Here is a 21,602-nt window from a genome sequence, read left to right as displayed (position 1 = left end):
AAGTAAGTACTAAGAATGTAATATACAACATGATAAAGATAATACCGCATACATTATAAATGAAAAAGTAAATCCTAAGAGTTCTCATTACGAGGAAAAATTTTTTTTCTCTATTTCTTTATAACATTTTATTTGAGATGGTGGATGTTCACTAAACCTCTTGTTGTAATCAATCCATGATCTGTGTAAGTTAAATCATTATGCTATACACCTTAATTTATACAGTGCTATCTGTATGTCACTTATATCTCAAAGTTAGAGATATAATTAAAAAAAAATTAAAAGGTGGAAATTTCCACTATTTAATAAATATGGTAGTCCTATGCTGCTCATATTCTTGAGAAAGTGCAGTTTTTATATTTCTGTCCCGACTGTAAGAAATCATTTTTTTCTTACATACAATAATTTCTTTCATCTTTTTTTTTAGGGCTGCACCCATGGCATATGGAGGTTCCCAGGCTAGGAGTCTAATTGGAGCTGCAGCTGCCAGCCCACACCACAGCCACAGCAATGCTGGATCCTCAACCTACTGAGTGAGGTCATGGATTGAACCTGCAACCTCATGGTTCCTAGTCAGATTCGTTTCCCCTATGCCATGACAGGAACTCCCCTACATATAATTTCAATTTAATTCCTTTAATCAAAAGAACATGATAATTATTACTCTTGCCCCACAGAAAACACGGATACGGTTTGTGAAAAAAATACAGGAAATTTTGTAATTAAGAGAATTTCAGTCACGTAAGAGATGTTTAAAAGTGTAATCCACATAGAAAAACTTGTGTGATTGCCTGCCTCAACACATTTTAACAGTAAAACAGCATTAATAGGTGATTGAGAGCAGGTTTTTGAATTTGGTAAACAGAGAAACAGATGCTTTGTTGGTAGAACATTTACTCTGACATTTTAATACATTGTTGTTATTTTCTTCTGCTTTATTCTCCACGAGGCCTTGAATTTGTTTACTGTAATTTTGCCAGTTATGGCACTTTGACACCTTTCCAGCACAAATCTCTGAGATTCTATATTCAATTTGTTTATAGATGCCTTAGATAGAACTTTAGGAGACAAACGGCATCTTGTGACTGTGGAACTGGAAGCAAAGCCACTTGAAACATCATCCCTTCAGCCAGTGATCGATTATGCCCAAAGCGTTACCCAAGACCTTTCGCAGGCCTCTCAAGAGGCCGTTGAAAACGGCATTCATAGTGCATGCCTCCAAGGTAAGGTACCCAAATCACAGGAAGCCTTTAGTATCACACGCAGGGATTTAATCCCTATTCTTCTTTTCTAAGTTTGGTAGTGGTTTCTCTCTGTCTTTTCCCATCATTGCATATGTCACACCTTTATAGTTGTACTACAGTCCTTGGATGTTTTGTCCTTTTCAGTCTTGTGTTCACTTTGCACTTGAGTTTTGGAGGTTTCTACTGATACATCTTCCAACGCAGTCTCTTTCCTGAACTATGTCCCATCTAAGCCCATGAGTGGCTTTCTTCCTTTCTGTTACAGTGTTTCTAATCTCAAGCATCTCTTTTCGTTTCTTTCTTAGGACTTTTCTCTGCTACCACAGCTCATCTGTCCTTGTGTGCCCTCTACTTTATTAGCGCCCCAGCATACTAATTATAGTTGTTTATATTCCCAGTCTGATCATTCAGCATCCCTGCCATGTGTGGTTCTGATGTTTGCTCTGTGTATTCAAATTGTGGTTTTTGCTTTTCAGTGTGCCTTATCATTTCTCCTGGATAGCTAGATATGATGTACTAGGTAAAAGGAACTACTATAAACCGCCTTTAGTAATGTGAGGTGTGGGGGGAGGGAAGCAGTCTGTGTTCCTGGGATTAGGTCTCGGTCTTCTAGTGGGCCTGTGCCTCTGGACTTAGAACTGTGCAAGTATTACTCAGTTTTTTTCATCCCCCTTAGGTAGGATAGGATGGCCAGAGTAGACTGGAATTGGGTACTTCCAAGTCAGTCAGGCTGTGATTAACTAGTTTTCTGAGGGCATGCCGTGTTAGTAACAAGTGCCTTGAAGTATTTCAGAGTGGATTACTTTCCCCACCCCCTGAATATCTGATTTTACTCTGAGAACCTGCTTGCGCTCCTAGAGGTAAATCTCACAAAATTGTGCCCTTTCCCACTCCCAAGACTGGGACCCCCCCTAGAGTTTTGAACTCTGACTTGTCCTGCAGTCACCTGTCTGTCCCTCTAGTCTTGGGGGTAGTGGTTTGCCCTTTGTCTTCCCATTTCTTACCAATCCAGTAAGAGTTGTTGCTTTTTATTTATTGCTAGGACAGAGGGATGACTTCCAAGCTCCTTATGTGTGGAACTGGAAACTTCACCCGGGGCATATGGAGGTTCCCAGGCTAGGGGTCAAATCGGATCTATAGCCAACAGCGTACACCACAGCCACAGCAACTCCAGATCTGAGCCGTGTCTGCGACCTACACCACAGCTCACGGCAATGCTGGATCCTTAACCCACTGAGCAAGGCCAGGGATCGAACCCGCGTCCTTATGGATACTAATCACATTCGTTTCCGTTGAGCCACAATGGGAACTCCTCTGCCTATGTCTTTACATTTATCACTTATTCCTCATTGTATATTGAGTCCTAACACAAAACAATTCTTCTCCCTTACATAGGACCATTGCTTGGATCCCCAATTCAAGATGTGGCAGTTACTTTACATTCACTGGTAATTCATCCTGGTACCTCTACAACTATGATTTCTGCTTGTGTCTCAAGATGCATGCAAAAGGTATGCAAGTGTCCCAATCCCTTTTTGCTTTAAGCTGACTCTCTGGACAGTAGTGTACTACTGATCCACAGACAGCTGTGCTCGCAGTGCCTGACCTTGTTTTTATCGTTGCATCCTGAGCCTTATAGTCAACACGAGTTTTTACTGTAGAGAATCTTTAATTTCTTAATCACTAGGATTTTACTCAAAAGAGTATCTAAGAAATTACTGTTTAATACACAGATATTAAAAACTTCAGTGCTATCTCTGCTTTCCCCATCCTGGGTACACAGCCATTAGAGGCAGGCTTGGTAGATTTGAGTAAAAGACATTTTTAGGGTCAGCTTGGCCCAAAATAGGCTATAATATAAAGAATATTGAAGGTCTAATGTTAGTTCCAATGTAGAAGTTCATGTTTAGTAAGTCCTGCTGAATGACAGATCAGATAAGCATTTTCCTTTTCTGAGCATAAAGGAGTCTGATCTTGGTGTGGTTACCTGGGATATGTCCTTGAGTATCTTGCCCAGTTATTTACTGGAGCTGGACTAACCCCCAGGACCTCAGGGTGATGAATGCTGATTACGTGCGTTCTCAGTGTGGGAATATTCTAGTTTTCTGGGTGACTGATTTTACATTAACACACTTGGTTTTATAACTATTGTCTAGTATTTTGGACTGTGTTTGAGACTTGATTTTCCCATAGCCTTATCTGATTTCATAGTTATAAAGTTAATTTAGACACCCTAAGCCCTAGACTTAGGGAGGCTGAAGTTTAATGGCTTTTTCATGTAAGTTCAAATTCATATTTCTTAACGAGTTTTTTTGATTTAAAAAAACCTACACTTTGAAAAATTATTTGGAAGTTTTCTCCTGGCACAATGGGTGAAGGATCTGGTGGTGCCACAGCTGTGGCACAGGCTGCAAATGCAATGTAGTTTTGATCCCTGGCCCAGAAACTTCTATATGCCACAGGTGTAGCCACAAGAAAAATTATTTAAGTTTTGTTTTCCTAAGCATATAGTTAGAAATCTCACCTGTGGTCATGATTAAATTGTTGAAAATATTTACCTTCCAGTAGTTCTTAAGAGTTTTTCCTGACATTGGTTTTAATATTGAAATAACAGTAACCTGAAAGATGATGAGATGTTTCTCAATTAACCCAAAGCCCCAGGGTATGGGCCAGTCTTCAAAATCTGATCATAATAGGAGTTCCCTGGTGGCCTATTAGTTAAGGATCTGGCATTGTCACTGCTGTGGCATGGGTTCAGTCCCTGGCCTGGGAACTTCCACATCTTGTGGGTGTGGTCAAAAAAAAAAAAAAAAGTCATAGAGGAGAATACTCTTTAATTCATTAAGTAAAATGCTACCAATAGAAGTACTGTGGCTCCTGTTAAACTTCATCTAGTGGGGAAGCTTCTTCCACCTGGAAGAAGTTAATAATGCTTCATATATTTTTTTGTGGAGAAGCTATTTTTGTAACTAGGCGGTGGTGCCGTGGAAAAAGAGGACTAAGGACAGACCCGGGAGCACATTATGTCCCGTTCACTAACAGAGAACTCTGCTCTTTCCTTAGTTGTGGCATGTTCCCTCTTAATTTTTAACTCTTTCCCACGTTAGTGTGTTGTTTCTAAAAGATACTATGTAAAGCAGCACAAAGCTTTTGGAAAGAATTGCAGAAATACCGAGGATATGTTTAGTTGTTTACTGGTACCTGTCATTTATTAGTAATCTTTTCATTCAAGGACTATTAGATACTTTTTCTATAATTCCGTTGTTTCTATTGTTAGGGATCTCAAAGGCTTCATCAGCTATGAAGAACTGAGAGATTACCATTTGTTCATACCATAGCTGTTTTGACCATGTATGTGTGCTGTGTTTTTTGAAGCTTCTATGATAGAGGGCATCATATACTGTTGCTTTTACTAATTTGACCATTTTTCATGATAGTGAGGGTAGGAGGCAGGGAGGAAGGAGGAGGTGGTGAAAAAGCATTACTTGGCAATATAGGCAATGATAACACCCAGTTCTAAAGCCCTTGGGACTTTATAAGTGAGTAAGTGGCAAGGGAGCAGAAAGACATGATCAGCCAAACCCAGAGAAAGCAGAGGGCACTTTCCAGAGCCCTGGCTATTTTATCTGGTTTCCATTCCTAAGTAAATTTATTACCTCCACCTGACAAACAAAGGCTTAGAATTTATAGGAAATTGTTTACTTACTTTTGACTCTGACAGGCTGGAGCAGTAGGCTAGATAGCTTTTAAAATCAAACCCACCAGTAGTTAGTATGGTGCTTACAAATGCCATCCAAAACCCATTTACCACCTTGCCTGATGTAATGGTGCATCTGCCTGGGACTCCAATAATCCTTGTACCTCTGCTGCTTCCCCAGGTTTTGTTCACTTCCTATCCACCCCTACGGTGTTTTAGCTCTTTCCTTTCCATGTGCTTGTTCTTCTTGGCCTTAGATATCTGTTCAGAATTTTAGATTCCAATCTTTTTTTTAAAAAGGAGAATGTGCTTCTAAATTTAGTGTCTTTTTTAGCTATCCCCTTTATTTCTCTTTTTGGTTGCCTTGACTTGTAGCACAGACTATAAGCATCAAAAACAAAACAAAGTTTAAATATGAAGAAATGTCTCTGAAGGGGCAAACACATTTTTTTCCCTTTATCTCTGGGCACATGTTCACAGGTGCTCTTTATATTCAGAATTTGCCAAGCATGCCCTTACAACACACCATACAAGAGGTCTGGAGATATATTGCTGTTATCATGCATGTATAATGAGTGAAGTTTTGGATTTTTTAAAGCAGGCTTGCATCTTTTTGCTAAAGGTTTGGGTTTAGGGGTATGAACAATATTTGTTTTTATGCATCTTACCTTTGTAACAAATTTGATCTGCAATTTAAGGAAGAGGGGTTAACATTCAGTGATTTCTTTATAGGCTCTGAAGAAAGCTGATAAGCAAATTTTGGAGCCCCTGATGAATCTCGAGGTTACAGTACCTAGAGATTATCTCAGCCCTGTCCTAGCAGATCTGGCACAAAGAAGAGGGAATATTCAGGAAATCCAGACTCGTCAGGACAACAAAGTTGTTATTGGATTTGTTCCCTTAGCAGAAATTATGGTAGGTACTTTGTGACTGAAAAGTACTCCCCCCCTTTTCTCATATCAAGGGTACATATATATATGCTTAGCAAAAAGATAATAAGTAAACCTGAAAGAAGCATCAAAGCTCTGATGCAAAGTTTTAGTCATTGGGAAATGTTGTGACTTTGGACATAAATTGCTGGGAGTCCTTTCCAGTCCACCACAAAGGTTGAGGTGAGCTGTACCAAAAGGTGCCACCAGCCGAAACGACCACTTTTCCCATTCCAGGCACTTATCTTACTTCTCCTTTTGCGCACTTTCATGACCTGTCCTGATAATGGACAAAAGATCTGGAGGGAGAGAGACTTAAGGCTTAATTTTGCTGAGAAAACTGACTTAAAATCAATTATTTTGATTAGGGTTATTCTACTGTGCTTCGGACGTTAACATCAGGCTCGGCTACTTTTGCCTTAGAGCTGTCTAATTATCAAGCCATGAATCCTCAAGACCAAAGTACGCTGCTCAGCCGGAGAAGTGGCTTGACCTAAGTACATGAGGTCCTTGGAGAGAAACGCAGGAGCACCCCTACCTCCTTCCAGTGAGAACAGTTTAAATGATAGAACTTGCAAATGGACAGTGGCACAGATGGTGAAGGTTTGTATATCTATGCAGTTATTATTGTCAGTAGTCAAGATTCGGTCCTTTAGAATATATTGAGTAATAGCACAACGTTTTAGCTGGTTGATTTTAAGCTTCTCTCACAAGAAAGGTGTCAGTCTTTATATATAATAAGACAGAGGTTTAATCAACAAAAAAGATATTTTATTCAAAAACATGGTATTACATTCATATTGATTGTAGTACAGATTACTGTGGGCTTCTCCCTCCTCTGTTTCAGCTCATTTTTACATTCTGTGCTCATGGTTACAGTAGCCAGTAAAGAGAGGTTCTGCAGCTATTCCTCGCCTGTAGGACAGATAAAATACAAAAGATGTTTTTGGTTGATGTAACTCATCTCTTGAGGAACTTAGTAGCTCAACTCAGAATCACTAAACCATACTAATAATTATTGAAAAAAACAGATGAAAGTCCAAACATGTTCTCCTTGGAGGTACTGTTCTCTCAGCTACAAAAAATAGCTCCCAATTTCTCTTGATTAAATCACTCTTTCTGTTTATATTAGCTAATACTAAATAAGGTTAAAAACCAGGCTGTATTTCATCATAGCCTAGCTTGAAAAATGAATTCGTCTTACCTGACCATTCTGCAGCGGTGAATGGTTAGTCTGCTGTAGGCATCATGTATGTCTCGGACATCTTTATGACTCCAGAGTCTCTCACCAACAGCACTTGCTCGAGGCCTAAAATTTAAATCACATGTCTCCCAACACAATTTAAATGCATTTTTTCTTAAATAGGCAAACCAGATGCTTGGGAAATTCCTAGTGGATAGAAACGCAAGGCTTAGGCACCTTAATTCAAATATTATCACTTAAATTTCATACCATAGTCTTGGAGTAAGGTTGGTTGCATCCACATATTCTCCCCATAGGCAAGCTTCTCCGCCAAGGACACGCTTTCTCTCTTTGTCAGAACCTACATTAAAACCATTGTTAGGAAGTTGCAACTTGAGGCTTATGTATGAGGCAATGCTGATTTCTCTTGTTATCCTAGGGTGACAATTTTTTCTCCTGTGTAGTCAACAGGACCTTGGGAGATGTTCATGGGTATGGCACAAAAAAAAGGTGAGAAGCTATTCCCACACTGAACCAGTAGCCAGTATATGTCAAGTAAGAGGGTGGGCCAGTGTTAAAGATACCACTGTATTTTGGTTTTATGCAAACTTATTTGGACAGCAGAAACCTTTATCCCCTGGTTGCCTGTGTATAGTATGGCAGGGACTACTAGTAACCACCACTCCTGCCTTCAAAATCTTTCTCTTGGTATTAAAGAGACTAAGTATCTAATACTTTGTCTTAGAGTAATTATGACTTTTTGATTCTCAGCAAATGCTTTTTTAGAGGAAGAGTTATGTAAATTCCTAATAGGCCTACAATTTTTTTTTTTAATTAGGGCCACACCCAAGGCTAGTGGAGGTTCCCAGGCTAGGGGTCGAATCAAAACTGCAGCCTAGGAATTCCCGTCGTGGCGCAGTGGGTTAACGAATCCGACTAGGAACCATGAGGTTGTGGGTTCGATCCCTGCCCTTGCTCAGTGGGTTAATGATCTGGCATTGCCGTGAGCTGTGGTGTAGGTCGCAGACGCGTCTCGGATCCTGCATTGCTGTGGCTCTGGCATAGGCTGGCGGCTACAGCTCTGATTAGACCCCTAGCCTGGGAACCTTCATATGCCGCAGGAGCGGCCCAAGAAATGGCAAAAAGACAAAAACAAAAAAAAAGAAAAAAAACCTGCAGCCTACACCACAATGCCTGATCGTTAACCCACAGAGTGGGGCCAGGGATCAAACCCCTGTCCTCATGGATACTGCTGACCCACAGTGACAACTCCAGTTTTGAAACTTTTAACAGAATCCTGTTCCTCAAAAGAAATTTTATATAAAAGTCTAGTGTACAAAACTAGACAAAGAGAACTGCTCTATTATGAAAGGGGTTTGAGAGCCTGGAAATCGCTGAGTAGGACGAGATCCCTGCTTAGGTATCATACCTGAGAGATGGAGCTCAGGAGATAAGAGGTTAATGCAGTCACGTGTCTTTAAATGTTGAGTGATAACAAGTCTTAGTAAAAATGGAGCTAAAATCTAAGGGAAGTTCTTCCATAAAGTTTAAAACAAGACTGAGGTCAGTCTGTTTAAGTATACACAAGCAAAATCAAGGATCAAATTTGAAAGGAAGGATAGTTAGTAGGCAGTATCTAGGAAGGATTTCCTGGTAGGAAGATAGGGGAAAAAACCTAAAAATGAAGTAATGATGGTTGTTGCTTCACTTACCAGGAAAATCTTGAGGTTCCACTTCATAGTAATTCTTCCAATCTTGTCCATAACTGATCAAGTCTAAGTACCATGGAGCAGAAAGGATCACAGGGAAGCCAGCTTTCGTAATAAGACTTTGTTCCCATTTATAGTCTTCTATTTTCCATACCTGAACTACTGTGCCGGGCATAAACTGTTAAAATTGCAATATGTATTATTAGGTCTAGCAACTACAGTGGAAAAAAATTAAAAGTTCAAAGGCACTGTAGCTAAGAAAGTAACTTAAGATCCTTGAAAAAAGCAACATTTCCTCCTTTCCTCTTAATGTCAAACACTATTTGTTATAGGGACTTAAAATTATCCAAAAATAAATATCCTGAAAGTTGGATATTTAACTTTTGTCCATATGTGATACCATACAGGTATAATGAATTAAGGCTTTAGTCCCATTTCTTCTGTATTGTTTTATCTACTTTAGAAAATTGCCCTAGAGGAAAAAGAATTCTATGTCAGAAATGCCATTTAAAATAACAGCAATAAAGACATAGTTGTTCTGCCCTTCTGAGAAAGGGAATGCTCTTCACAGCCCTTCAATTTGTGATTCATGAGATAGTCAGGATAGGCACTAAAGAATGAAGTACATGGAAGAAATGCAACAGATACCCTATCACTGGTCTCAGCATACAGCTCTTGCCTAACAAAAGCTTAAATTAATAAGTAAGCTCATTGCCCCAACATTATGAGGATAGCCTCATTAGGGTTCTGGCCATGTAAGATGTTAGAGTATTACATCTCTCACATATCTTCAGAATCAAATTCAGTCTTCATTTGTCTCACCTTGTCTCTGCCATCAAAAGCCTCTTGCCAGACTATGGGTCTCTTCTTCATGGCTGAAATCATATTTGAAATCCTACCATTGAAAAAAAATCACAAAGTTATTCCAGATCACAAAAGCTTACTGATATGTCCAAGGGATGCGCATTTTATACCAAGGACTGCAACACGGAGTAGTGCCTTTCAGATCAGCTTTACAACAGATCTAGCTAAAGTTGGGTGGTGGCCCACTTGGGTCCTTCTTTCTAGCACATGGCTCAGAACCTGACCCAGCAGATGAGTTTGTTATTTGCTGAATGAATGAGCTACACATGCCCCAAAGACAGGTAGATATGGCAACTCCGAAGAGTGTACAAAAGCAGTGTTTGGTGATCTCATGGGTATCTTAGAATAAAGGAAACTAGAAACCAGCTTGAGATGTCACCTAAATAACTTCCAACAGTGGTGACAACCAATCCACAGTTTTTCCCTGATATTCAGACAATGGCAGGTGCTCTGCAGGATAATAACAATTAGACTATCACACAAAGAGCTTAACGGAAAAAGCTAGAATCTAGGCTTGTTCGATGCATGGGTTCACAAACTAGAGTCTGCAGCCCATTTTTGAATGGCTCAGGAGCTAGGAATGCTGTTTATATTTGTAAAATATTGTTTAAAAAGAATATAAAAATACACGAACATATATGCCCCAGAAAGTCCCCAATATTTATTATCTGGGACTGCCCCCCACCTTTTCTTTTTGGGTCTGGGGCATACGGAGTTCCTGGGCTAGGGGTGGAATCAGAGCTGCTGGCCTACACCAACAACAACACAGGATCTGAGCTGCATTTGCAACCTTAATCCACTGAACGAGGCCTGTGATCAGACTTACACCCTCACGTTCACTAAGTTGGGTTCTTAACCACACTGGGAACTCCCACTGTCTGGCCCTTTACAGGATGAGTTTACTGCTTCCTAGTATAGAGTAGCACTGCCCAGTGTAACTTTCTGCAGTGATGGAAATGTCCTTCTGTACATTCTGACATGGGAGCCACTAGCCTCATGGGGATGTTAACTGAACACTTGAAATGTGGCATATGGACTAAGGAACTGAATTTTTAATTTTCTTTAATTGAAATAGGAACAGTGGCTGTGGCTCCTGTACCAGACAGGATATGTATAAAGTAAAAGAGAAGCTGCTGGAGTTGACAAAGGGAATGTGTTCTAGGGGCTGGATGGTGACGAAGAATTGCAGGCTTAAAGTCAGGGTTTTGCGTTCTTGTAAAAGATGACTGCTGTCCTATGTTTCAACAGTTACTGCAAAAGGATCCGAGTCACCGTGTTACTGATTTAAAGAAAAGAGTGGCTACTGCTCCCTCCTTTATGATTTTTCATCTATGTATGACAAAGAGTGTAACACCTTTACTTTGGCAGTGGGTAAAGAGAAAATGAGAAATTAAAATAGTACTAAGTAACAGCTCAAACTCCTACAAAAGGCACTGATGAAATAAAAACAGAAGGAAGCTTTTAAGTAACTTACTTGAACACGTAGAAAGATTGGAGTTTAGTGAAATTTTTGCTAAAGCCTTTTTCCTGCATGAACTGCAGGATTTCTGAATTGGATGCCCTTAAACAAAAATAGTGATGAAAATTTCAGTAAAAGTTTAATATGCCCAGTATTCTTAAAGCAACATATACCCCTCACATTATCTGTACAGATTTTAAACTATTAGGTTTGTAGAGAGTAAAGTAAGCTTAAAAACTTGAGATATCTTAGTTTTCCACTGCAAAACAATTTTATATGTAGCCTTTTTTTAACTCTCCCGTTTTTTTCTTCATCTTAATTCTCCTTCCTAAAATCTTTTACCTTGTCACATAACCCGTATGTACATTCTGCAAAAATTCACCATCTCAGGAGTTGTGCTGCCAAGTTAAAACCTTACAGATGTTACCCCCTCATCTTCCCCTTTCACGTGGAGACCTCTCTACCTTACTTCGTGTGCCACAGTTCAAAAAAGTTTTAACAAGTGGTCGTACCAACAATCAAAGTCTACTTCATCTCCTCCAATATGAATGAATTCATCTGGAAACACGGTACTAATTTCTTTGAAAAATTTAGACAGGAAGTTATAAGTTGTATTCAAAATAGGGTTAATAGGTCCAAAAGTCCCAGAGAGAACTTGTTTTCTATAACATGGCGTCAGGAGGTCTTTCTGGCCTGGAGGAAAACATGAAGAATTGTTGTAAAGAAGTATTTTCCGTCACAAAGAAATGGCTTTGCATGATTATACTACTTTATTTTGTGGAAGCTCTAAGAGACTTTATACAAAGATAAGCATGTTTACTAAGAATTACTATGTCATTTCTTCCAAATAAAAGAGAGAATTGCTTCCTGAATACTATCTCTGTACCCCTCTCTTCCCTTCCATCAGCCTCTCTCTGAATTTTACCCATTTCAGATAATTATTTCAAATATTAATGACTCCGAGATCTTTCAACTTGCTCCAATCCTTTTTCTTGAGCTTCAGTCTTTAGTTCCCTATCGAACACAATTAGACATCCTAGCTTCACTTCAAATACGACCTAATAAAAACCAAATTCTCTTCCCCGATCTCCTCCTGTTGCTTTTCCTGATTTTCTTATTCCAGTAGGCCAGTCCTCCCTCTCCTCCTGGAGTTAGTCATTTGTCAAGTTCTGTGGAGTCTATTTCCAGAACATCTCTCAGTTCTGAATATTATTTTCCATCCCTGCAATCAGCATTCCAGCTAGGACCTTCCATCTCTTTCCCCTTCCAATCCACCACTTGTATATACATTTCCCTGAAGTGTGGTGCCTATCACACCCCTCAAACTTCCACTGGTTTTCTTGTGTCCTGATGAAGCCCACACTCCTCACCAGGGCCCTCTACACTGTATTTCTTCAGACTCACTTCCCACTCTTCATGTCTAATGATACTTATTTAACAATTATAAATGCTAGGTGTGCTGCTATGTGCTTTACATTCATTCATTCTTTAGGAGTTCCCGTCGTGGCACAGTGGTTAACGAATCCGACTAGGAACCATGAGGTTGCGGGTTCGATCCCTGCCCTTGCTCAGTGGGTTAACGATCCGGCGTTGCTGTGAGCTGTGGTGTAGGTTGCAGACTTGGCTTGGATCCTGCGTGGCTGTGGCTCTGGCATAGGCTGGCAGCTACAGCTCCGATTAGACCCCTAGCCTGGGAACCTCCATATGCCGTGGGAGTGGCCCAAGAAATGGCAAAAAGACAAAAAAAAAAAAAAAAAAAAAAAATTCATTCATTCTTTAATCTTCAGAAAAGATTACGTGATAGCTACTGCAAATATCTCCACTTTAAAGATGGGAACACTGAGAACGAGATGTTCTGTAACTTGCCCAAGGTCACTCAGCTTCTAAATAGCAGAAGTGGGATTCAAACCCAGGCAGCTGAACTCCAGAGCCAGTTCTCTGCCACCCTACCCTACCTCCTACTTTTTTTTTTTTCTTTTTGCCTTTTCTAGGGCCGCTCCCGTGGCATATGGAGGTTCCCAGGCTAGGGGTCGAATCGGAGCTATAACCACTGGCCTACACCACAGCCACGCAGGATCTGAGCAGTGTCTGCAACCTATACCACAGCTCATGGCAACGCCAGATCCTTAACCCACTGAGTGAGCCCATGGTTCGAACCCGCACCCTCATGGATACTAGTTGGATTCGTTAACCACTGCACCAGGATGGGAACTCCATACCTCCTACTCTTTGCTGTGCTGTACTCCAAATAAATGCCTTTCCTGTTATTCCCTCTACCAGATTGACGTCATTCATGATACTGTGTAGTTCACTTACTACCTTCTAGTTGTAACCATTTTTGATCATCCCTTATCCCTTGTGATTATGCTTCAGGCAATGCCTAGGTAAGAGTGACTTGCTCCCCACAGACACGTAATGGTTACTGAATTACAATTATCAAGAGTACTACCTTCCTACAAATCGCAGGAACAAAAGGAGCAAACATAAACACCAAGTCAAGAGATGCAGGACCGCAAATGTTCACTTTTTGCAACTCAAAAATCCACTCCTTACCTTTTCCCCAAGACCGTGAATGGCCAGGGGTATCAAATTCTGGCATGACCCGAATCCCTCGTATTCGGGCATATTCAATCACCATCCGAACATCATTTGGTGTATAAACATGAGACAAAGAATAGCTTCCCTGTAAAAGTCACATTTATTAACATTAAAATGTACGAAGTGTACTTAGACATTATTTACAGTTCTGTTTGATATCTGCTGGCAGATTTTTTCAAGGACCACAAAGTATTAAATAGTTCCATGTGATGGTGGATGACTCATTTAAATTGTTTACTGTATCTTAATAAGCTCTCAGCACACTTTGGGTTGATTCTGGATGTACTGATGGAACTCTCTCTACCGGCACCTCTTGTTTCAGGAATGTCTACCATCACGCTATTTCAGTCTCAGGTAATCATACAGCAGAGAGCAATAAAATGTTTGACTCCAAAGTGAAAATTCTACTTACAGTGCTCTTATCAGTTTTAGAATCAAAATTCACACATTACTATAAAGCGTAACGTGCTGTCTTTCAAAATTACTTTAATTACTGTTAACTTTAAAAAATCCCCCCGACAATGCTCTGATAAGTGACTTGATGATGATGATTTTTTTTTTTTTTTAAAGATTACCCTTGATCCTTTTAATGGCCCTTAAAAAAATCAGAACTCAATATTGGTGGTAACTAAAGATAAAGGTCCATTAAAGGTGTTACTGTGGCACATTTCTCAAGGTAGAAATATATAAATATATATATGTGTGTTTGTATACATTTATATGTACATTGTATACATACACATTTACAATAACATTATGATTTTAAAACCGTAACAGTTTTGTGGATCTAAAATGCTCAGACAGCCTATTTAAAAAAAATCTAAAACCACAAATATCTAACTTTTACATTTAATTTTATCCATAAGAAACACTTAAGCTGCAAACTTCTAAAGAAACTATACTCCAGAATTTTGTATACAGACATTTTTAATAGGAATCACTCACCTTACTGCTTAGTAGAGGAAAATTGATGCTCTGATAAGGGAAAGACTGGTCATCAACTATGTGCCAGTGGAGAACATTAAACTTATTAAAAGCCATGGCATCCTGGAAGCAAACATGTTAAAAAATTATATACCTTAAAACCACAGTGAGATTATCATTTCACATTTGTCAGAATGGCTATCATCAAAAAGAATGTAAATTCTGGCTAAGATGTGGAGAAAAGGAAACCCTTGTACTGTTGGTGGGAATGTAAATTAGTGCAGCCACTGTGGAAAAGGGTATAAAGGTTTTTCAAAAAACTAAAGTCATAACTACCACATGACACAGCAATTCCACTCCTGAGTAGATATCTAGAAAAAAACAGAAACACTAATTCAAAAACATCCAGATACCTCAATGCCCATAGCAGCATTATTTACAAATGTTAAGATATGGAAGCAATCTAAGGGTCCATCAGCAGAAGGAAGGATAAGCAGTATGTGGTATGTCTATATACAATGGAATGCTACTCAGCCATAAAGAATGAAAATTTGCCATTTACAACAAGGTGACTGGACTTGGAGAGCATTATGCCACACGAAGTAAGGCAGAGAAATGCTGTATGGTAATACTTTTATACAGAATCTAAAAAATAAAATTTGTGGATACAACAACAACAAAAAGCAGACTCACAGATACAGAGAACTAGCAGTTACCAATGGGGAGAGGAAAGGAAAAAAATTACATACCATATATATTATACAATCTAATTTACTGATCTACATCTAGGATTGTTTCCAATGTTTCTGCTTCCTTTTAAATTTTTCTTTTTAGCAAGGAAAGGATGTAAAGTATAAATTATTTATCTTAAATATTTATATGGCATGTTGGTCTTCAAAAAGCCTATGCAGGAGTTCCCGTTGTGGCTCAGTGGTTAACAAATCCGACTAGGAACCATGAGGTTGCTGGTTCAATCCCTGACCTTGCTCAGTGGGTTAAGGATCCGGCATTGCCGTGAGCTATGGTGTAGGTCGCAGACGCGGCTCAAATCCTGAGTTGCTGTGGCTCTGGTGTAGGCTGGCGGCTACAGCTCTGATTGGACCCCTAGCCTGGGAACCTTCGTATGCCGCAGGAGCGGCCCAAGAAATGGCAAAAAGACAAAGGTCTATGCAGAATTCATATTTATTTTAAACAGTTCTAGCTTTGCCCTAAGTGGAGGGAAGCTTAAAATTCCAAGAATTTAGAGGTTAGGGAAGAATGGATAATACTTCTTGGTTGCTACTACTGTGTTTGGGAACAGCAGAGGGAAAGTGAGACATAATTCCCACAATTCTGAGGTTGGCGTGCCAGCCCTTCCTTACAGTGCTCATTAAAAGTGTCATAAGTTCTGAGGGAAACTGACATTGATTTTATAGATACTCTGTAGGAAGAAACAATATGTATCTAAGAGTATAAAAGACTACATGACAAAGATAAAAAATCATAAGGGGAAGGATTTACCCTACCTGACAGTCAAAACTTACTGCCTCCATTCTCCTTTATCAAGGCTGAAGAGATTTGCTGATGCATTTTGGAAATAGCTTATACACAAGGGAATAGTCCAAAGAAGTAAATGTAAATATATTGAGAATAATGGCAGGATTTTCACTGTCAGACAAGAGAGTCCCTCATGGATCTTAATAGAAAACGGATTAGTACACTTTTATATATGGGCTGGATAGTAAATATTTTGGTTTTGTGAGTCAGATGATTCCTGTCAAACATGATCTGGCTGTTCGTTACTGAGATGCTATACAAACTAATGGATGTGGCTAGATTCTAGTAAAAACTTCATTAGTGAAAACAGATGACGAATTAGATTTGGTCATTAGGATATATAGTCTGCCAACTCCTCACATGGACAGATATGAAAATAGGTAAGGATCGGTGGGTATGTGACCATATAAATGTGTAAGGACATACATATATTTCTAGCTCTGTCACCTGAGACCAGGCTTAGGAGCAGTGGGTACTTGGCAGCCCATATTTTGCTTTAATAGTATCACACACTATCCAAAGGGTTCCCTGGAGAAAAGTCTAGTTGGGAAAGAGCCTAGAATCTCAAAGACAGAAGGGCACCTGTCAAAAGGATGCAAGAGCCATCTGGAAGGAGTAGGGCTGGCCATTGCTGAGACAGTTTGACCATTAAATAGGAAGAGCAGCCAATTATAACCCACTAGTAAAACAGCAATCCCCGAGTGCATACTAATAAAAAATAATGAATGCCAACTAATAAATGGAATTAGAAAAGTCACCACCTGGCATCCATCTTACTAATAACTGATTTAGGCAAGAATCATTTGCGTGTGCAAAAACTAAGGGGGTAAACACTGGAGAAGTGACCGGAATGGAGAAGTGACTGGAATTTTTGCAGTCTCAAAACAGTACTTAATTCTTTATTAATAAGTACAAAATACTTTTATTTTTGTCTTTTTTTTTTTTGGCTATTTCTTTGGCCGCTCCTGCGGCATATGGAGGTTCCCAGGCTAGGGGTCGAATCGGAGCTGTAGCCACTGGCCCAAGCCAGAGCCACAGCAACGAGGGATCCGAGACGCGTCTGCAACCTACACCACAGCTCACGGCAACGCCGGATCATTAACCCACTGAGCAAGGGCAGGGATCGAACCCACAACCTCATGGTTCCTAGTCGGATTCGTTAACCACTGCGCCACGACGGGAACTCCCCAAAATACTTTTTAAATTAACTTTACAATAGAGAAGCCCAGCAGATGACATCTTAGCCAAGTTATGAATTCACATTACCCATAGTGGAATAAAGCACTGTGCCACTGCATCTGCACAGAGAACAGAGCATTCCTGGCCAAAAATGCAGAGCCTGAATTGAATCCTGTGGAAAACAGGCAAGCTGAAGGGTATTTTATTCTACAAAGTAACGGGCCTGTGCTCTTCAAAATTGTCATGGTCTTGAAAGACAAAAGGTTAATGGTTCCAATTGAAGATGGCTAAAGAGACATAACACAAAACTTGATCCCATATCCCATGTTGATGCTAAGCTTATAAAGACTATGGGAACAAATGACAAAATCTGAATGAGGCCTGTGGAGTAGGTCGTAGTATTATGTCAATTTCCTGATTTTTGATGGGTGTATTGTACTTATTGAGATAAGTGTTATTTTGTGGGAAAGCCAAATGGAAATATTAAGGGGGTATTAGGGCATCATATGTGCAACTTGCATGAATTAGAAAAAAATGTTTAAATAGAAAAGAGACTAAGGCAAATATGATACAATTTTATAATTAGAGGGTCTGGGTAAACAATACATAGGCATTCTTTGTACTCTTTTTATAACTTCTCTGTAAGTTTGAAATTACTTCAAAAGAAAATAATATCCGGAGTTCCCCTTGTGGCTCAGTGGTTACCAAATCCGACTAGGAACCATAAGGTTGCGGGTCTGATCCCTGGCCTTGCTCAGTGGGTTAAGCATCTGGCATTGCCGTGAGCTGTGGTATAGGTCGCAGATCTTGGATCCCACACTGCTGTGGCAAAGGCCGGCGGCTACAGCTCTGATTAGACCCCTAGCCTGGGAACCTCCACATGCCGCAGGTGCAGCCCTGAAAAAGACAAAAAGACAAACACACAAAATACCTAAATTTACAGAAATTAAAACCATCTGTACTAGTCCAAGCAGATAAATTGGTAACTAGGATAGACTGAGAGTCCAGAAACTGACTTGTGTGTTTATGGGAGTTTAGTATCTGCTAGTCATGATATGAAGAGCAGTGGGGAAATTATAGGCATATCTTGGAAATACTGCGAGTTCAGTTCCAGACCACTGCAATAAAAGCAAATACTGCAATAAACGAGTCACATGAACTTTGTTTCTCAGCATGTATAAAAGTTACGTGTATACCATAGTGTAGTTTATTAAGTGTGCAAACCTATTACATTTAGACTGGATAAGCAGTGAGGTCCTACTGTACAGCACAGGGAACTGTATCCAGTCTCTTAGGATAGACCATGATGGATGATAATATATGAAAGGGAATGTATGTACATGTATGACTGGGTCACTGTTGTACAGTGGAGACCGGCACATTGTAAGTCAACTATAATTTTTTACGAAAGATAAAAAACTTGCAGTTTGCAATGTAAAAAATACAAAGAGCTAGTAAGTAAAAGAGGCTTACATTCATTAGAAATCAAAGTACAATCGACAACAAAGAGACTTTATCCCCGGATTAGCAAATAGGGCAAAGGTATAGCCCCACTGTTGGTCACTGGTATGCCCTCCCTAGAAGGCAGTCAGACAGTGTGGACCAAAGACACAATGTACCCAAAGATGAAATATATATATCTTTTAAGCTCAGAAACTCACTTGTAAGAATGTATAGTCAGAAAGTAACCCTTATGAGTATGCAAATATTAAGCTTACTCTGCAGTGTTGTTTGTCATGCTCAATTAACCTAAATGTCCATCAAATTAACACTGGTTACATACATGTCATTGTATACAGAGTGGAATGGTCAATGCTTAACATGATGATCCAGGAAAAACATATGCTTTCATTAAAACAATGCCCCAAACTTGTTTTTCTTTTTCTTTTTTTTTTTAAGGGCGCAAAAGTACATTAATCCCATTAAGTGTTTTAAGAAGTCACATTATGATTTGGTCAAGATGGCAGAGTAGGAAGACCTGGAGCTCATCTCCTCCCATGGATCCACTGAAATTACAACTATTAACAGAGCAATTTTTGATAAGAATGACCTGAAAACTAGCAGAAAAGATTTTCCCAAACTAAACATACAGAAGAAACTCCAAGGAAATAGGTAGATGGGTCAAGACCTACCTCCATGGGTAGGCAATCCACAAATAAAAGAGGATATCACAGCTGTGGAGGTTCTCCGCAGGGGGTGAGGGATGTGAACCCACATCAGGCTCCCCAGCCTGGGGGCCCAATGCTGGGAGCCCCCTAAAACATCTGGCTCTGAAAGCCAGCAGGGCCTGCATATGGGAGAACTGGAGGGCTGCAGGAAACAGAGAGTCTGCTCTCAAAAAGTACATGTAAAACTTCATAGGCTCCAAGTTGCAAGACAGAGGCAGTAGTTTTTTTACGAAGTCTGGGTCAGACCCATTTACTCATCTTAGCCTCCCAGAGAGGCAGGAGACCACTGAGACTGCTCCTAAGGACAGTGACACTGGCAGGAGCCATTCTGAGGAGCTTGTTCTGCCATGAGTACACTGGTGGTGGCAAGAGCTGTTCTGGAGTCCTCAAAATAAAATAATAAATAAGCCAGCTATATCATAAATAAGCTATGGGAAGGTAACACACAGCATAAAGAACCTGGTCAATGCGAGATAATAGCTCTGAATGGGGACATGATTACTAGACTAATTGTGATCATTTCACAATGTCTGCTAATGTAAAATCACTACTGTTAAGATATTCATGTTTAAGTCTACAATAAGATAAGTGGGACATAAAAATTAATATCAACCTTTGATAAATGAAATTATAGGATCACTACTCATTTTATGCATATCTACTTTCCCACTTTTTACACTGAGCACCTATTTCATAAAAAATTATAATGTCTTTTGGAGGAAAAAATTCAGTTTTACTATACATGTAAAAATAATTTTCTAGTAACGGTGTGTTCATAAATGATCAGATGAAGGTACACGAAAACGTGGAAAAGCTCCCCGCCCCTAAACATTGGCAGCGATGATGAAGGTGAACCAATAAAAAGTCCACAAGAGAAAAGCATTATTGTACTTTTGCCCCCAACTCCCACCACCTGAGGTTCCATATTCCTATGGAACACTTCCCTCTGTATAGAGCTGCTCTCAGATTCCTTTCCAGACCACTTAAAAAAACAGTAAGTAGCGGTCACAAAGTTAAAAGACATTAACTAGAGGTACAAGGACCCTGTATTCCTACCAAAAGTCTAGACCCATGATGTGTATACACAGCCAAGGGCAGTATTAAAACTGAGTCTCTTAACAAGGCTGATACTTTGTTGAGCCCCGCCCGCTCCCCCCCCCAATACAAACAGAAGGGTGATTCCCTAGGGGAGCCTCCACTTCTCAGCAGAGGAACTATACTGCCCAGGGGAAGGAGAGAAGAAAGCCCAGTGTTTCTGTTTAGTATACGGACAATGAATCCCCTGTTCCAACCTGCACAAGAGCAGATGGAACCAACATAAAGTAATAACAGAAAAAGATACAACCTCAGAATAGACGATGGATTAAAATAATTACCTACCAGAGTTTTAAAAATGGTCTTTACTGACAGGAAGTGTCGCCCTGTGTCAATTAAAATTCCTCTATGAGGAAACCTCGGAAAATCTATAATTTCGGATTCATTGACGGTGAACTAAAAGACAAAATAAAATTTTGATTTATTTTTAGAATTTTCTCTTAATTTGAGCTCAATGAACTCTATCTATGCAAGTACTGCATACAAAAGTAATTTAGGACAAAAAATATAAAATACACAATTATCACCTAAGATGAATACTTGAGGAGAGGAAACATTCAACAATGTAAATAATGCAATAAACAGCTAAAAAATTTACATTTTTTCCTACAGTATTATGTCTACCCACCAACAATAGTAGTAACATATAATCATACTTACAGTCCCATAAGAATCTTGATAAATTAACTGGCTAAAGGTCTCTAAACCTAGCAAAAATAAAATTTATAATTTATTTAATTAATTTATAAAACCAACAATAAAAGATGTACTATCTAAACACAGAACCATAATCAGAAAAAACAAAACTATCATGTTACATATGTATATACCTTGTACCATAGTTTCTAACATCAAAGTTCAATTTAAAAAAAACCCTGTTGGAGTTCTCTGGTGGTTTAGGATCTGGCATTGTCACTGCTATGGCATGGGTTTGATCTCTGGCCTGGGAATGTCTGCAAGCCATGGGTGCAGCCAAAAATAAAAATTGAAAAAAAAAAAATCCCTTTTTCGAAGTTC

The 21,602-nt window shown here is 39.5% G+C and overlaps 2 protein-coding genes across 4 annotated transcripts in view; one reads left to right on the top strand and one right to left on the bottom strand.

The window, feature by feature from the left end:
* GFM2 (G elongation factor mitochondrial 2) overlaps positions 1 to 20,864 on the top strand; it is a 73,379-nt gene extending 52,515 nt beyond the window's left edge. The window contains exons 18-22 of one of the 3 annotated variants that reach the window (XR_001307056.2): positions 1,044 to 1,223; positions 2,640 to 2,755; positions 5,674 to 5,856; positions 6,239 to 6,473; positions 19,222 to 20,864. Coding sequence is in view for 2 of the 3 variants with exons in the window: in XM_013994896.2 (XP_013850350.1) it covers positions 1,044 to 1,223; positions 2,640 to 2,755; positions 5,674 to 5,856; positions 6,239 to 6,367 (608 nt within the window). In the remaining variant the exon portion in view is untranslated. Of the gene's footprint in view, positions 1 to 1,043; positions 1,224 to 2,639; positions 2,756 to 5,673; positions 5,857 to 6,238; positions 11,958 to 19,221 lie in introns of those variants that run through there. The other 2 variants (XM_013994896.2, XM_021084448.1) reach the window with 2 other exon arrangements.
* The window catches only part of HEXB (hexosaminidase subunit beta), a 39,500-nt gene continuing 24,517 nt past the window's right edge, over positions 6,620 to 21,602 (bottom strand). The window contains 11 exon segments of the mRNA NM_213921.2: positions 6,620 to 6,785; positions 7,075 to 7,179; positions 7,324 to 7,414; positions 8,766 to 8,940; positions 9,585 to 9,657; positions 11,101 to 11,187; positions 11,598 to 11,778; positions 13,639 to 13,768; positions 14,629 to 14,730; positions 20,871 to 20,981; positions 21,246 to 21,292. Of these exon segments, the coding sequence (NP_999086.2) occupies positions 6,725 to 6,785; positions 7,075 to 7,179; positions 7,324 to 7,414; positions 8,766 to 8,940; positions 9,585 to 9,657; positions 11,101 to 11,187; positions 11,598 to 11,778; positions 13,639 to 13,768; positions 14,629 to 14,730; positions 20,871 to 20,981; positions 21,246 to 21,292 (1,163 nt within the window). The 3' untranslated portion in view covers positions 6,620 to 6,724.

Source organism: Sus scrofa, chromosome 2 (assembly GCF_000003025.6).
Source record: "Sus scrofa isolate TJ Tabasco breed Duroc chromosome 2, Sscrofa11.1, whole genome shotgun sequence".
NCBI lineage: Eukaryota > Metazoa > Chordata > Mammalia > Artiodactyla > Suidae > Sus > Sus scrofa.
The sequence above is the reverse complement of the archived record's forward strand: the minus strand, read 5'-3'. Positions and strand labels throughout refer to the sequence as shown.